Raw genomic sequence first — 18,355 nt, 5'->3', positions numbered from 1 at the left:
CCTTCGCAAATTCCAAATTTTATTTTGGTTCGCGGGAGCAACTGCCTTTCGAAGCCTTATATTGTCGTTAAATACTCGAAATGAGTATTTCACAATTGTTACGATATTGTATTCGGCTATTCGACATTAAATTGCGTCTCTTGGTTAGGCTTAAAATCCTGTTCAGGACTTTTGTGCCGTATGCAGTTACCTCTTAATCGCTACTACTCCAATGTTCGTTCTGGCCCGTTATGACAATACCTGTCAAGGGCCCCAATTATGTTGCAGCTAACAGAAAATAGTCCTGAGGCTAAGCCATACAGGACTCGGAGAACGCCGGGCCTCTCGACATGACACACAGGTCCATCTTTTCCAGGACACACCACGATGTCACGTAAACTTGTTGCCCTTCCTAAATGTTAAATAGGCCCTGCAGTTCAAAAGTAAGCACGTAAGAAGCAACAAGAAACTGCTGCTATATTTTTTCAAGATAGATCATGGTTCTTCAGACTTTGGCAAAGAGATCCGTGATCATAAACGCCTGGAGGTATCCCACATGACAAAGAAGTCTCCGCGATACAACAGTGCTATAGCAACACAATTCCTTCTAATATAATGTGGATTTAGGTCTATATCAGAAGATGTTTATTTGCAAGTCATTCCCCAGTTTTCTAGAGTAAGCTATATTTACTTTTGGTAATTGTTCGTTGTTTGAACTAATCAATGAAGATAACTCTTATATGAGGTTTGCAAACTTTTTCATTGGGGAGAAAAAAATTCAGTCGAAAATAATTAACTTACAAATAACAGTCCTCTTTCCTTGGATATTTCTGTTTGCATATTGAATACCTAATAGATTCCTCAGAGTCAGGGTCATCACCAGAGTCTGTAAAAAGTATCGAAAGAGAAAATAAATCAAGCATACAGGATAAATTAGGTTTTATTTTAAACCAATTTTAGGACTCAAAGCAGAACATTTACTGACGGGAGGATTCAATACTGAAAGCAAAGTCAAATTTATAATAAAATTCATAAAAGTGTAACCACTTACTCAGGATTTTTGCCGAACCACTAAGTTATAGAAAACAAACTCAAGACTGTAGTCAAGCAGCGTGAAAGAAACACAAACACATATATGCAACATGAAATTATGTGCTTTGCGCAACGCACCGCCTGGTCCAGGAATTGAAATTAATGATCGCGAGCCTTACACCCTAAACACGAGGTCATGGTGTGAAATCTGGATTTGCTTCGACTTTCTTTTTATTACCAGAAGCAAGGATTTAGGATTTCTTTTCATTATGAAGGGTGGATTTTTATTTTAATTAAACTATATTGTTTTACTGTCAGCAATGTCTTCACTATTAAGTGTTCATGCAGCGAATAATCCTGGATATTTCTTTTCACCTGTCATTCTAACGGTTATATGCAAAATGCTGACAGTTATAGACGAGTCGATAATGTTAAACGGTTGATTAGAAAGTCAGTAATTTATTAATAGTCAGCAGTATTATACAACATTCATAAACTGAATTTCAATCAATTGAACAACAATATGACTCATTAAATTCCGTAGTGTTTCTTACTCATGATACCCATACACACTCACCACACTTAATTAGACTCATTGCTACATTTTATAAATAGGGAAAGAAAATATAAAGATATTATTAACTACTTAAAAACGCCCATTTTCACCCATCAATCTGTTTGATATCGTAGCAGAATCTTACAAATGAGAAAAAGTGTTTAAGACTTCAATCATAGTACGTCATAACCATTTGAAAAGAATATAAATAAAATGACTATGTGCATAAAACTTTTTCGATAATTATTTACTCGACTCAAACATGATTTAATTTGAAAATAAAATGTCGTATACCTTTAATGGAGAGTCATGTCATTTCAAAATCTTAGTTTCAATTAAATTAGGGTACACTCCTGAGAACAAGTCATCCCAGCCTATACCTCTCGATACACATAGCTGGATATCACATACTGTTATAAGAAATAGCAGAGATAATTTGCCTCACGTAGAAACGGTACGATATACTTAAGGATATTGCAATCACTTCTAATTGTAATATCCCAATATTGGAAACTCTCCTGCATCTTTTTTAGGTATCTCAGAGTCACTAGTGTTTTTCCCATTAGCCTGTACGCTTCACCTAAGTGGGGCAGCGTGGATTGAACAAACCTTCACTCACAGAAGGGTTCCTTCTGTGATCACTTATCGACTACAGCTGCGGTGAACTGGTCCCAACTGAAGATTTCTTCCAGTTATTTGGGTTAGGTGACGTAAATAGTCCCAACTAGGAATAGAATAGCATCACAAATTAGGCTTCACGAAATTTGAACTGAGTCTGCAACAAAACAGCTGGTCAGAAATTCTACCAGAGAGAGAAAATACATATTTAGTTTCCCTGTGGATTATAAAATAATATAAAAGAGCTAATCTCTAAAAACCAGTACAAGAATCTCTTCTATTTCAAATGCCAAGACCACTCTTCATGATGAATAACAAAAAGCTGTTTTCTGTTTTGACACATGAAAGTTAAGTACAATCGTGATTACAAAAAGAAAACTCCCAGTAGAACTTGTAAGCGTATTAATAATAGTGACGCGTTGTGTTGTGTAAAGCTTTGAACGTGAGCAATTCACCTTGTCAAAAACACGTAACTGAGTTAATATTCAATATTGAGTATTTTGTTTGCACTTATATTGCGTAGTCTCAAAAAGATTAGGGTATTTGAGAGTTTAAAAAACCTCTAGGACCGGTGAGAAGAAGAGCGAGAGAGAGAGAGGAAGGGAGGAATGTATTCTCAAATCGGAGATTTGATTTGCATCTTTACAACAGAGTTGACTGTGTCATCGAATTGGTTTTATTAAACTGCACTTTACAGGAAAATGCTCTTTTAAAATTTGTCTCGGCTTCGGGGTATTTGAGAATCCAGCTCATGACTGTAGATTGGAAATATAGTTTGTTTAGGTTATTTAGATATTTTAATATTTTCGCAAACTATTGATTACAAGCGAATTGCATTATGAATTCTTCTTGGAAAGCCGAAAGAAGTGCTCGTTACAAACCTGATAGCAACGAATATGAAACCGAAGATAATTTTGTAAACCAAAGCACAGACTAAAATGTTAATAGGAAAGGAAAATATCATGGCATTTGAATATGCAGACACTATTGTAAACATGCATTCATATTTTACCAAATGCGAATTCAAAAAGCGGTATGTTTCTCATAATATTTATAACAAAACCAATTACAACAAAAAGCAGCTTTGCCAGCGGTGTGAGTCAGAGAGAACGCTATTCAGGAGTAAGTCAAGTAAAAAGAAAATGTGGAAGAGGTATGTTACAAAAGACATTACCTTCTCGTCTGAGGTATTATCGAAAGCTGGGCAAGAAGAAAAGCGAGATTAAACAAAACAGAGTTGTGAAAGGATTACGTGCCATCGAACAAACTAAGTTCTACGAAAGTAAAAGCATACAAATATTTAAGACAGGCAAATAGGATGGAACTGAAGGGTGACACTGCTATCCATAAACTGGACAGTAAATGGAAGACGCAATAGAAAAGACACGGCTAAATAACTCGCAATGAAGCTTAGTCCTTGACTTGACATCATCCTCAAGGCACCATATAAACAGTTGTTAGCGCCGAGTTAGCAAACAACGTGTAGTCGTGCGAGGCGTATGTACATACAGGTTCATTTTGAGCTCCAAAGACTACAAAGCTATCTTGGAATTTTACCTCCTTCGGGAGTAGAAAGGAAGGCAAAATAGAATAGAAAATCTTATTGCTTAAGACTAATTTGATAGCTCTTTGTGCTAAGTGGTGGAGGAAATAGGACAGGGAAAAATCCATCAGACAGCAACAACAGCAATACTTCGAAAATAACAGAAAAAATGCCTCGTTCTCATAAGGCGGTGAGCTGGCAGAAATGTTAGCACGCCAGGCGAAATTCTTAGCAGTATTTTGTCTGCCGTTACGTTTTGAGTTTAAATTCCGCCGAGGTCGATAAATTAAGTACCAGTTACGCACTGGGGTCGATATAATCGACTTAATCTTTTTGTCTGTCCTTGTTTGTCCCCTCTATGTTTAGTCCCTTGTGGGCAATAAAGAAATAAGAAACATTAGCATGCCAAGCGAAATGCTTAGCGGTGTTTCGTCTGTCTTTACGTTCTGAGTTCAGATTCTGCCGAGGTCGACTTTGCCTTTCAGCCTTTCGGGGTGGATAAATTAAAAATCAGTTGCGTACTGGAGTTGATCTAATCGACTGCGCCCCTCCAACACAAGTTCAGGCTTTGTGCCAAGAGTAGAAAAGACTATTGTCTACTTCCTATTAAATTTCTCATGGACATTTCTGTAAATATAATTTTTATACATTCTGATGAATATGAGTGGTTTCATTTTTCTGAATACAAACTCTGACACACCTTTGTAAATACAAACTTATTTCTATGGACGGCTATTCGTTTTTTATGTATTTTTATGACTCAGTGACGTTATAGTTTCGTGTGTACTTTCATTCTTCTTACGCATAAATCATTCTGAATTATTGTTTGCATAATGTTCTATATTTTCGAATATCTATGTCACCTTTAGCTCGTAGTAATCATCTTAATCTTCTTAACGAGCTAAGAATCCTTTTCGTTAGACACAGACATATTTGTGTGTCAAAGAAACTTGCTTTGCAACCACTTGGTTTTGGGTTCAGTTTCACTGTGCGGCAGTTTGGAGAAGTGAGTTATTCTATAGTTCCAGATCAAACAATGTCCTGTGGGTGAATTTGATTGACGGAAACTGTATGGAAGCCCAAAGTATATGTATGTGCGTATGTGTGTTGTCTTTGTGTCTGTGTTTGCCCATTTTAACCGCTTGACAACACGTATTGGTTTGTTTACGTTGCCATGAAAATTTACTGAGGTACGTATTTTTTTCTTAAGTCTAACAAAAAAGAAAAGAAGGATATGTCTCAAAATATGCAAGAATATCGTAAATATTGTACTTTATCAAATTCAGAAAATTCTTCATGTAGATGTAAATTACAGTACACCCCCATCCCTCTTAGTGGAGGCAGAAGATGAAGTAACAGGAAAAAAAAACATGTTGCAGTCATATTTTAGAGTAATTTAAAAGTTACCCGAAGAAGATGCAATGAAAACTGCATTTTATAACTAATAGATAAACAGAGGCGTTGTTATTTTTTTTCTTTTTCCTCACCTTTCCATTTTTAATGCATTTGTTGAAATTACCGAAATACGACAACTTTAACACGAAATAACTTCGAAAATAAAGGATTTTCTTAAAAACGCCAATAGTAAATGATGTTTTAAATGACACATTCTACCAGTATACGAAATTTGAAAGTGTTTAGTTACAAAAAATTATTTTTTCTATGTGCCGGCCGAAAGGAAAAGATCCCATTTGTGGAGACAGGGGATATTCTTTTCTACTCTAGGCACAAGGCCCGAAAGTTTTGAGGAGGGGGCTACTCGATTACATTGACCCCAGTATGCAACTGGCACTTAATTTATCGACCCCGAAAGGATGAAAGGCAAAGTCGACCTCGGCGGAATTTGAACTCAGAACGAAAAAAACAGACGAGATACCGCTAAGCATTTCGCCCGGCGTGCTAACGTTTCTGCCAGCTCACCGACTTTTGGAGACAGAAAATACTCTAGCAGAGTTCTAAGATTTTACATCAGTTATTTTGATGCCCATTCAGCACTACCCTCATCACGAAATCGAAGATCGTGAAAAACGCTCCACCCTAATGTTTTGAGAGATTTGTTCGGACGCTTAATATTTGGAGTTCAAATCTTGCTGAAATCAACACTGCCCAACATCCTTTCGGAATCGATAAAGTAAAGTGTCATTTAAGTTTTGAGATCACTGGCATCGATTAACCTACCTCATCTCTCAAAATTGCTGATACTGTGGCTTAATCAGAAACCACTAGTATAAAAATATGAAAAAAAAATTGTATAAGTCGAATGAAATAAAACTTCATAGCAAATTTTTGTATGATAGCTTATGCTAGGCTGAGCATGAAGTTTATTACAATTTCAAACAATGTACAACTATTGCAATTTCTTATTTTTCATTATTATTTTACGTATATACATCTACTTTATTTTTTTTTAAGCCGCCTACCTTTGTAGAAAGTCAACTACGAAACTTGTTTCCATTTTGCCATTCGAATTTTTTTATGATAAAGCAATGGGATTTCCAAATTCCTGTTTGGCAAGGTATTTTCATGAAGAACAAACACCAGAATTCAACATTTTGAGCTTAGCGTTCGAAATTAGTTTATTTAATCGAAATACATAATTTAAAATCATTCATGCATACATGCATATTATACAAACATACCTAAATACATACACATGTATGTGTGTGCTTGTATGCCTCTCTATCTCCCTCTCCCTCTGTCTCGCCGTATACTGGTTAGGCTAACTGGTTAGGCTGTTACACTCGTGATCGCTAAATCGGGGTTCGATTCCCAGACCGGATGATGCGTTGTGTTCTTGAGCAAAGCACTTCATTTCACGTTGTTCCAGTCCTCCTTTCAATCAGGGGTGGGAACACTGGCCTGTTCGTGTAGTCAGCGGGGTGGCGTCCTTCGAAGGCCAAAACGATGCAAAGCGCATTGTGACCAGCGATGTGTAACAACATCTGATACTCTGGTCGGTCACGTCACACACAAACATATATATACATACTTACATACTTACATATATATATATATATATATATATATATAAAGTGTAGTATATTGCCACTTAAGTGTGGCTGACCCCTAGGGGTGGATGTTACTGTTGCTTTTAGCCCGATCGCGTGAAATGTTTATCCACCAACCTAAGAAAGATCTTAGCTATGCATGTCCGGACGTTTAGGGAGTAGGGAGAGCGAACCATAAGGTCTTGCGGTAGCGTTTCCTTTTATGGTTGCTCGATTCTGATGTATATACTTTATATATAATCCTTATGAGCTCACATAAGCCAGGGGGCTCCCTGAACTCCAGGACGGAAGTTTTTGGGAGCTGTCCACATTTTCGGAAATTTTTACTTCAAAACTGGAAAACCTAGCTATGAAGTGAAGGAGGACAACTCGCTCGGCCATAATTTTTAAGAGGAATATTTCTTCAGCTATCACCGGCTTTCTCGTGTTTTTTTTTTAAAAACATTCTTTGCGCAGAACAGTTGTCGTTTAGAAAAACTGAAAATATGTCTAGTTCACACTAGATATGAAACCAATGGTATTTCTCTAAAACTGTTACTTTACACATACTAAAATAGACTGCTTTATTTTTTATAGATTATGCTCTTTTTCTGACTTTTAAACTTAAAACTCATATATATATAGACACTTTATTTCACGTTGCTTCAATCGACTCAGCTGGCAAAAGTGAATCGTACCTATATTTCAAAGGACCAATCTTATTTCTTATTTCTTATTTCTTTACTACCCACAAATGGCTACACACAAAGGGTACAAACAAGGACAGACAAATGGATTAAGTCGATTATATCGACCCCAGTGCGTAAGCGATACATATTTCATCGACCCCGAAAGGATGAAAGGCAAAGTCGACCTCGGCGGAATTTGAACTCAGAACATAGCGGCAGGAGAAATACCGCTAAGCATTTCGCCCGGCGTGCTAACGTTTCTGCCAACTCGCCGCCTTCAAAGGACCAATCTTGTTACATTCTGTGTCACGCTGAATATCCCTGGGAACTACGTTAAGGGTACACCTTGTCTGTGGAGTACTCAGCCACTTACTCGTTAATTTCATGTGGAGACTGTTCCGTTGATCAGATCAACTGGAACTCTTGTAGTTGTAACCGACGGAGTGACATGAGATAAATTTTAATCTAACACCGAGTTTAATGTCTCACTTGTTGGAAGCCTTTAATGCAGGTCTCTAATACTGAAAATAACCTACGATTCGAGCTTTCTTCTACCCTGAATCCATCCAGTAAAAAAAGCGTAATCATGGACGCGACCTTCATTTCATAACTAAACTAAAAAATGAGATATCTTCCGCAAATAAAAAAACAACAAAATATTTAGAAAATATATTTCTTTTCATATTACCTATTTTCTTGATGGAACGAGAGATTAATAAAGCTACATCCACTTCTTCTGTATGTGAATATCTACAAAGAAATGAATTAAATAATTTTTAATATTACATTTGAATTAAGGCGTTGAGCTGGCAAAAACATAAACATACCTGGCAAAAGCATAAACATGCCGGGCAAAATGCTTAGCGGTTTTTCGTCCGCCATTACGTTTTGAGTTCAAATTCCGCTGAAGGAATTTCTGACCTTACGCCAAAATTTGACACAAACATTGTATCTGAATAAGGCAGAATCATTATTACGCCGAGAAAATGCTTAGCGGCATTTTGTCCGACCTTACTTTCCGACAACTTTTGACCATTCCTGGTTATTGATAATTGCCAAATTCTAGGATTCTAAGTTGGCGCAATGTGGTTTTGTACTGGACGTTTCTTTTTTGGTTCTTCACAGTTGCTATTCTTCCTGGTCAAAAGAGACCTCGGAGTAATGTCGATTAAAAGATAACTCCCCTCTCCTTAATATCTAGATTTTTCATCCTCATACCCCGGAATAGTTTGCAGTTTGAACACATCTTGCTTGCGGCAAATTCAAGGAGAAAAATATTATTTAAGATATCAGCGTGTGATTTGCGGGAGATCTAATTGAGATCTTTAGCAGGTCGATCGAACACTGTACGACAGACTAAAGGAAAAGAAAGATGATCACGTGAGAAAAAGAAAAATTAACGATTGTCACGCGTGAGTAACGAGAAAGAGTGAAAGAGGAATAGGGTGAGAGAGAGAAACACAGATAGAAAACGGTGAAGGGGAGAAAAAAGAATTAGAGAAAGGAAGGAATAGAAAATGAAAGGGGATGAGAGAGAACAGTACAGGGTAGAGTCGCATCAAAATTATTAAGATAAATTTACTTGGAAATGGATGCGTGGCGTTCTAACATATAATAATATATGCATATATATATATATATGTGTGTGTGTGTGTGTGTGTGTGTGTGTGTGTGTGTGTGTGTGTACGTACATATATGTATATATGCAAATATATATATTTTATTTATATTATTATATGATTGAACGCCACGCAACCATTTCCAAGTAAGTTTATCTTAATAATTTTGATGCGACTGTACCCTGTACTGTTCTCTCTCTCTCTCTCCCTTTAGTTTTCCCTCTCTTCCTTTCTCTAATTCTTTTTTCCTCTTCACTGTTTTCTCTCTCTCTCTCTCTCTCTCTCTCTCTCTCTCTCTCTCTCTCCTCTCGTTACTCAAACGTGACCATCGTCCATCTTTCTTTTCCTTTAATCTGTCGTACAGAGCAGATGCATTCTTATTTGTCTCCTCTTCTATCTTTTCTCTTGTCAAAGACAATATTCTAACAGCGTTCGCTACGGTATCTCGTCTGGCCCAACGGCTCTTTGTGTTTGTTTTCGTTTGGTTTGTCCTGTTTTTGTTACCAACTTTGACCCTCCGCAAATCCCAAATTTTATTTTGGTTCGCGGGAGCAACTGCCTTTCGAAGCTTCATATTGTCGTTAAATGCTCGAAATGAGGAGTAGTTGTACAGCCGTCAACTGATGAAGAGTCGTTCTTTACGTCACTTGTCTTGTTTTCCATCTGTTTCTCTCGTTGGATGGACACCCAAGTTTGTCTTCGGATTTCATGTTGTTTACGTCATGTGACGTCCTGTACCATATATGCATATATATATATATATATATATATATATATATATATATATATATGTGTGTGTGTGTGTGTGTGTGTGTGTGTGTGTGTGTGTATGTATGTATGTATATATATATATATATATATATATATATACACACATATATATATGTATGTACATATATACATATATGTGTGTATATATGCATATATATTTTTTATTTGTATTATCATCTATATCTATAAATATATATGTGTGTGTGTGTGTGTGTGCTCCCAGCATAATGATATATTACAGTAACATGACAAATAAATGCGTAACCTATTTGCAACTTCTCTATAAATTCATAATTTATTACATCAATATCATAGCAACATGGATTCCAATACAAAAGTCTCGGTGTATTAAATTACCCAGGTATTATACCGTATAAATTTTAATATAATAATGCATACCTGTCTTATCATAAATCACCGAAGAAGTGACTTCACTATAATAATAATCCTGTTATAAGTTCATAAGTTCTCAACTGTCACGAAGTGTAGCTTATCTTGGGGCAGCTTTCAGTCGAGCCCCACCAGAGGCCATTTATATCAGAAAGAGACAGAAAGACAGAGTGAGAATGGATTTCTGTATAGAAATGGTATTTTAACTTTTTATCAACCCGAAACCGTGAGGGAGGTTATAATCGGCGAGATTTGAACTCATATATAGCCGAAATGAATAACGCCAAGTATTATATCTAACGCTTTAACGACTCTGCTAATTGGCCGCCTAAGTAATATAATATACAATATTTTAAATATTTATTTTTACTCTAGGCACAAGGCATTGAACATTTGGGGTGAAGGTGGGGCTAGTCGATCATATCGACTCCAGCCAGTGGGTGAAATGCAAAGTCGACTTCGGCGGAATTTGAATCAGAAAGCAGCGGCAGACGAAATACCGCTAAGCATTTCACGCGAAGTACTAACGATTCTGCCAACTCGCCATCATCGTACAATATTTTAAACAATGTATTATATCCATAATAATGATATTTTTGGTTCACAGAAGATACGACAGAAATAAATTTATATTACCTCCTATGTGCGTTTATATAAGATTTGTACATTCTACTCTCTTTCTGCGACAGCCACATCTGGAAAAAGTAAAAGTCACAAGAAACTAAAAGTGTAACGATATAGTACAAACGAACATACATTCTTATACATATATAAATATGTATATATATATATATATATATATATATATATATATATAATATATATATAATATATATATATATATATATATATATATATATATATATATATATATATATATATATATATATATATATATATATATATATATATATGTATATATATATTTATAAATATATATATATATATATATATATATATATATATGCGAGTAAAAATAAATACAAAAAAGGTGGGTTTTTTGTATGACTGTGTATAGAGGAATATATTATTTTGTTTAAAAGAGTTCCAACACTGTCTGTTTTTTTATGTTTTATTTATATTCCTGCAGAACCAATGTGGGGTATAGAATATGGAATATACAATATATAATATAATATACAATATATAAAATAAAATAAAATAAAATAAAAATGGATGGCACCATGAAATAAAGTATTGAATGTAGATGAAATATTGAGTGTTCAATATAAAGGATCAAATATATAAATATAAATATATAAAGGCGACTCGAGTTTCAGGGCTATTTCCCTTCGTCATGGCCGGTATGACAGACTTTAATATATATATATATATATATATATATATATATATATATAGTTATCAATTGTGGAGGAACGCGACTGTCACTACATAAACCTGATGACTGCATAACGCATGAAACTACTAGTTTATTTCAATATTGTAAAATTGCAAAATTGCAAATAAAATGTGAAAATCAGACTGCTGGAATTTCATTGGTTAATATATATATATATATATATATATATATATATATATATATATATATATATATATATATATATATATATACTAGACTGGATTAGACTACCCGTGACCCGTTCGGTCACTGACTGCTCAGATAATAAAAGCTGATTGAAGCTGACTGAACATTGCATTGAAATGAAAGTTAAATATTTCAATTCGTTCGTGTCATCATAAGTCTGGTTTACAAGTTCATGTTTAAGGTTTTATTAATTGTTTACAGCATCTGATAGAAATAGAACTTCTGGAATAAACTTGAAAGCCAGTAACACCATTTATTCATGGCATATGTGCATACTTCTACAAAAATGCAAACGTAATTGTTATATAACATAAGCATAAAATTAATGGAAACAATTTTCATAGCATTATATATTCCCGTTTCAATGTTATATTAGTTTCACACTATTTTCGCATTATGCCTCGTTTTGGCGATAGAAACCACGTATCTCGAGAATTCGTGGACCAATTTACGCAAAACTTGTTTTTTTTTTCCATTTTGTATTCAGATTTCAGGGGTACCATACTTTCAGAGTACTTTCCTATTATGCGCCCGTTTGGTTGTATTGAATTACAGACACGTATGCACGCAAGCATGCACACAAACAAAACTATCCAGGTGTTCACAGTAAATAGCAAGGACTCCAGGATTTACGGCTTAAATTTGTGGAAACAAACCCCCAAAAACCACGTATCTCGGGAATCCGTGGTCCGATTTACGCGAAATTTGTCTTATTTTCTTTGTATTCACATTTAAGAAGTACCTGATTTTCAGAGTACTTTCCCATTATACGCCGGTTTGGCTGTATAAAGTTAGACAAGCACGCAAGCAAGCAATCAAAGACTTTTAGTATTATATATATATTATACACACACACACATATATATAAGTATATATATATATATATATATATATATATATATATATATATATATATATATATACATATATATATATATATACATATATATATATATATATATATATATATATATATATATATATATATATATATATATATATATATATATATATATATATATATACATACATACATACATAAATATAAAATATATATATGCATATATATATACATACATAGATATATATATGTATATATATGTATACATACATATATATACATAGTAAATAATATAAGATAATATAATATAATATATATATGTGTGTGTGTGTGTGTGTGCGCGCGCACACACACACACACACGCACACATGCTTATATGGGTACAGGACATCACCAACGGTGAAAATAACATGAAATACGTAAACAACGAGAAAAATGGAAAACGGGAAAGTAAACACAGAGAAAGGACCTTCATCAGTTGTCGGCTGCGTATCTACTCCTCATTTCGAGTGTTTAACAACAATATGAGTCTTCAAAGACAGCTGCTCCCATAAATTCTAAATTAAAATTTAGGATTTATGGAGGGTCAGAGTTGGGAACAAAAACATGACAGTGGAGACATACAAGGAAACTGAACGAAAACAAACATGGAGGGTCATTAGACAAGAACGAGACGAAAATAGTGAACACTGGGAGAAATATTTTTTTGAAAAGAGAAAAGATAGAAGAGAGAGAGACAATAACATGTCCGTTCTTTTGAACGTCTGTGAAGGAAAAGAAACATGGTCACGTGTGGAAAAGATGAATGATGGTCACGTGTGAGCAACGAAAGCGAGCAGGAGAGAGAAAAAGAGAAAGAGGGGAGAGAGAGACAGATAGAAAACGGTGAAGGAGAGAGGGGGAGAAACGGGAATTAGAGAAGGATGGGGAAAGAAAACAGTATCGAGTAGGGAGTCGTATCTCGTGATGAGGGGTATGAATTTGCGGGTTACTTTCTGATTCGCGTTTATACCTCTCCTAAATATCTGACCTTGTATTAGTGTTGAAAGTCAGTAACATGCTGATATTATTAAAATCCTTTTGCTGCGTTTTCCCTAATTTTCTCCTTTTCTCTCTGTCTCCCTAGGTCTCTCCCTACCTCTCTCTTTCTCTTTCTCGTTCTTATGAGACCCTGTTTTATCACTTCTTGGTCATAAATATCATAACTCTTCAAACTAGCAGGAGTTTGGTAGCCTGGTTCTTGTCCCATGTAAGTAAATTTTACTTACTTACTCCATAATAGAATCTATAATCAACACACTCGATTACAAACGAGCTTTAGAGATTTATAAAAACCACCTAAAGAGATGACTGGTGTGCAGGTCCAAGAGTTTAACAGAATTGAGATACGTATGTACGTATGGATTAGGTAATGTAGTCCGAGGTACATCGTTTCTGAATATCAAAACACAAGAATGCCTTCAAGAACAAGTTTTCATCATTGGTTTTTCGGATCAGAGTTAATGGCTAAACAACAGTAGAATAATTTTAGCAGTTGTCATAAAGAATAATCGTTTCTACTATAGGGACAAGGCCCAAAATTTGGTGGGAAGGGGATAATCGATTACATCGACCCCTGTGCTCAACTGGTACTTATTATACCGACCCCTAAAGTCGACTTCGGCGGAATCTGAACTCAGAACGTAGCAACAGACGTAATACCGCTAAGCATTTCACACGGCTTGATAAGGATTCAGCAGCCAGCTCGCCGCCTTTCAACTGTCATAAATAATGTATCTCAGATTTTAGCGAACCTCTTAGAGAAACTAAAGCCAAATTCTCTGTGAATGCACTACCATCATAAAGTTATGCCTTTGTACCACAATATATGTTTTTGTCAAGATTCGTTTGGTTTTTATTTGTGTAGTTTTCTTTATGAAACAAAACAAATTATGCATAATCGGCCATTTGATCGGCAAAAAGATTTTGTCGAAAGCCTTAATGCAACCGTTCTCGTAGAAACTTGACGTTATCGTTTTAATTTACAATGAGTTAATTAATACTTCTATATTCTATGTAATACAAGAACATTAAATTACCTTTTTAGTTTCTATTTCAGAAACATATCCGGGTATGACTTTATCGTATATGTCCAGTAAAACTTTCTTACTGGAATGGTACGTATTTTCATCATGAGAACACTGTGTGAAGAGGCTGCCTTCATATGCATGACTATAAATGTAAATGGAAGAAGAAGATTTTTTAATATGAGGTGCCATCTTCACCAGTTTCAAAGGCACTTTATGATTTTCGTACAACGTTGGACACGATCCACACCGACGGAGAAGATTTACTCGCCCGGTCTCCAACGACGTATTCCAGGAAACGCCAGCAAATGGTAAATCTGTTTGACTAATAACACATTGTGCCCAAGATATTCCTGCACATTTAATAAGAACCGAAATATATTTTAATATACTGAATTCTATACTATCTTCGTCCCCGTCAAAATCCAATTTAAAATATTTGTCACTTCGTGCAAAATACTTCTTCGGAAAGTTCTCAATATCATTCGAAATATCAAGATCTAGAGCAATTCCACCACCAGAAATGTTTGTTTTATTCTCCTTCTCTTTGTAATTTATGAGTTTGACTAATTCAAGCCAAATGTTGTGAGTTTTATTATTCTGCCAATTATTACACATTTCGAATATCCTTACAGAACCAGTCAAATAGATTCCAATCCTTTTATATAAGTAATTCATGACAAACATATCAATATTTCCCAAAGGTATCTGTTCATTTAGAGTTAAGTCGTGTAAATTTTGTGATGCGAAATAAACCTGCTTGTTTGTTATCACAATATAAACCTGTCTCATTCCTTGCCCTTTTAAATTAAGTTCTACAAAATAGTATTCGAAGACTATAGGTTCGTTGATACTGCAAATATCCAATAGTTGTTTGGATGCTTTTTCAAAAGAATCTACTATATTTTCTGCGATTAAAACACGTTTACCGATATTTCCCGACTGACTTCCATATGACAATTTATTGATTAACAGTATTATATTTTCCCAGTTCTTCTTGGACGCCGCATCAGTGTCGCTTAGCTCAAAAATCATTGAATTCTGATTTAGTAGATTCAAAGCTATTCTCTTTCTCGTTTTATCGAGAACACGAAGCTCTGAGTCGCTTAAGGAAATGACTTGTTCTGTTTTGCACCTATTTTTATCCATATTGCACAAAATGACATATTGCTCGGAAATTTTCAATCGCAATATACGCTTAATTTTCCCGTGTGGATTGAGTTCTTTAAACTTGCCCTCAAATACAATATTTTGAGACAAATGATCGTTTGGATCCATTTGTCTCTGAGGGAAACATTTACTTATGATGAAAATGTTCGAAAATGCTTGTTATGCTGTCATTTACAACAGCGAAATAACAAGTCCATTTTTTTGTCAAAAACGTCATAAAAGATTGTTATAAAGTCATAGTTAATAGAATTTTATAGAATTTGAATAGTACGGTTTATACAAAGCTCAGCAATCACTATAACATAACTTGTTTCTCATTCCGTGTTATAAATTTCCTGTTTTAAAAGTTAATGTTTGACAAAATATTCACGAATACATCACTACGGGGCAACACCTCCGAAATGGAAGGGATATTTAGTGAAATTCAAGGACTATTTCGTGTATACTGCCGAAATTCTGAGAAAATTCCAACTGCTAATAGGTTCTAACATTATTATATTAAACAAATAATGAATGTTGATTTCAACCGGAATCGATACTGAACTGTCATCTTCATAGGTCTAAGATATTGTAATGGTCATGAAGTTGTTGTTGTTGCTGCTGTTTAGCTTGGTATCAGCCTTTATTCAATAGATCTGTGATCAAATGCTTTCCAGTCTTGACCAATCTGATCGCATTATCTGTATTCTTTTCCCCCTTTTTTAGGATCGTAGAGTATATTTAAGAATATTTCACTTCTATTTCTAGCAAGTGGACTGACCAAATATCGTCACCTTTAATATTAGAACTTGTTCACTCTGCTATTACTTCTTAAGTTAGCACCACTTATGCATCAATCAATCGATTGAGCAAGAATGAAATGGAGTTCCAACAATCGAAATATGCCCATATAAATCGACTAAGACTTCTCGGGTGGGTTTGTTGTTGAATCCATTACAGATTTTATGGTGAATCGTACAGTTTTTTTCTTTTAATTGCATGTAATTACTATTTCAAAAGAGAAAAAAGAAACGATAGGAGATTTTCAAAGGAAGACGTTGTTTAGTAAATAACAACATTGAGAATGACAAATAATATTATAACATCTACCACACAAAGAGCGCCGGAATTAGTAGACTGAGATGATTCACAATCCATCCTTGACATTTTCATCTATTATCAGTGTAACGTCCTTCGGTGCATGTCATTGATAAGATTCAACTAGGTCGAAATGCGTTTGGCGTTCTTGCTAGCCGCTGTCAGAATGATTTTCGTCTCCCTCCTATACATGAGGTGTCGGCTAAAAAGTACACAGGCTGACTATCAAAGAGTGATGCTAGAGATGTGAAATTTTGCATGCAATAATATCAGCTCTTCTTATTTATAACTACATTGTTTCTTTCCAGGTAAACTGACATCAGACTCTTCAGAGACGACTTCAAAAGAAACTAGTAATGACTTAACTTCAAAATGAACGAAATCTGGCATCATGATGTTATCAAGTACCTGCAGAAAAACGGGTTTAAGCCCTCAAGGACAATCATGCCGACATGGTTGCTAAATTAGGGGATGTTGATCCAACTTTATCAACAGTGAAAAAGTGGACAGCTGAATTTAGAAGAGAAAAGGTGGGGTGTTGTATCTGACCCAAGGTCTGGATTTCTGCACCTGTCACCACAGGGGAAACATTGATTGTGTTCACTACATGGTGTTGGATAATATGCGATTGACTATAAGTCAAATAGCCAATTCTATTAGCATATCTCTTGAGAGAGTTGAGAATATTCTGCATAATGAACTTGGCATGAAGAAGGTTTCTGCTCGGTAACCGCCTCGTCTTCTGACACCTGATTGAAAATGCATTAGGTTGATCATATCACGGGAAACTGACAGTGTTTCCGGCAGATCCAGCTGGTTTCCTTGGATGTTTCTTAAGCCAGGATGAATGCTGGTTTTATTACTTTGAGCCAGACGAACCTGGGCAGTGCTTACTTATTAATGCTGCTTATTAACTAGTGAGAAATTCATTTGACATTGCCTGCCAACTTTGTGAATAAACGGAATGAGTTGGTATGGAAATGCCGTCACCAAAATAAGAAACTTTATCTGCAACTTATGAATGTAATTTCTATGAAATTATTCGTTATTTTGTAATTTCTTTGAAATTCTCCTTTCCTTTTTGGAAACCTTTTAAAATTATATATTTACCCTTTCTCGAATTTGCTGTGAAAAGATTTCTAGTAACTAAATATTAATGCAAAGTTTTTGACATAAATCATTTTTTGTAAACTGTTGTGCATTTAATTAAGCCTTATGTATTATGTTCCAATATTAGTAAAATGACTTTTTTGTACAAATATTTCACCTCACTTTACAGGATTTGATTTCTTTCTCTTTAACTATACGAGGTGGCGCTGAAAAGTTCCTGGCTTTAATCGTATCGTGAAAGGCCTTGTTGTAGGCCCAATCTTTGAGCTCTTTTACAGGGCTTAGAAAAGCTGAAGGACCAGTGCAATAAGTGTGAGAATCTGAGAGGAGAATATTTTTGAATAAAATCATAATTAATTGA

At 35.0% G+C, this 18,355-nt stretch overlaps 1 protein-coding gene and 1 long non-coding RNA gene across 4 annotated transcripts in view; one reads left to right on the top strand and one right to left on the bottom strand.

Annotated features, from left to right (window-relative positions):
* LOC106868254 (uncharacterized) overlaps positions 1–15,998 on the bottom strand; it is a 36,150-nt gene extending 20,152 nt beyond the window's left edge. For 2 of the 3 annotated variants that reach the window (XR_008264926.2, XM_089357844.1), the window contains exons 1-4: positions 14,650–15,998; positions 10,821–10,879; positions 8,093–8,154; positions 781–865 (exon numbers count right to left, since the gene is read on the bottom strand). Coding sequence is in view for 2 of the 3 variants with exons in the window: in XM_089357844.1 (XP_089213970.1) it covers positions 781–865; positions 8,093–8,154; positions 10,821–10,879; positions 14,650–15,915 (1,472 nt within the window). In the remaining variant the exon portion in view is untranslated. The remainder of the gene's footprint in view (positions 1–780; positions 866–8,092; positions 8,155–10,820; positions 10,880–14,649) is intronic. The other variant, XM_014913425.3, reaches the window with a different exon arrangement.
* A 40-nt stretch (positions 15,999–16,038) lies between these two features.
* Positions 16,039–18,355, top strand: LOC149134220 (uncharacterized). The gene is made up of 2 exons (XR_016243201.1): positions 16,039–16,288; positions 17,193–18,355. It is a non-coding gene; the product is annotated as an uncharacterized LOC149134220 (long non-coding RNA).

This window comes from Octopus bimaculoides, chromosome 9, assembly GCF_046866305.1.
Source record: "Octopus bimaculoides isolate indiv1 chromosome 9, ASM4686630v1, whole genome shotgun sequence".
Taxonomy (NCBI): Eukaryota; Metazoa; Mollusca; class Cephalopoda; order Octopoda; family Octopodidae; genus Octopus; species Octopus bimaculoides.
Note: the sequence above shows the minus strand (reverse complement) of the source record. Positions and strands in the feature narration are given on the sequence as shown.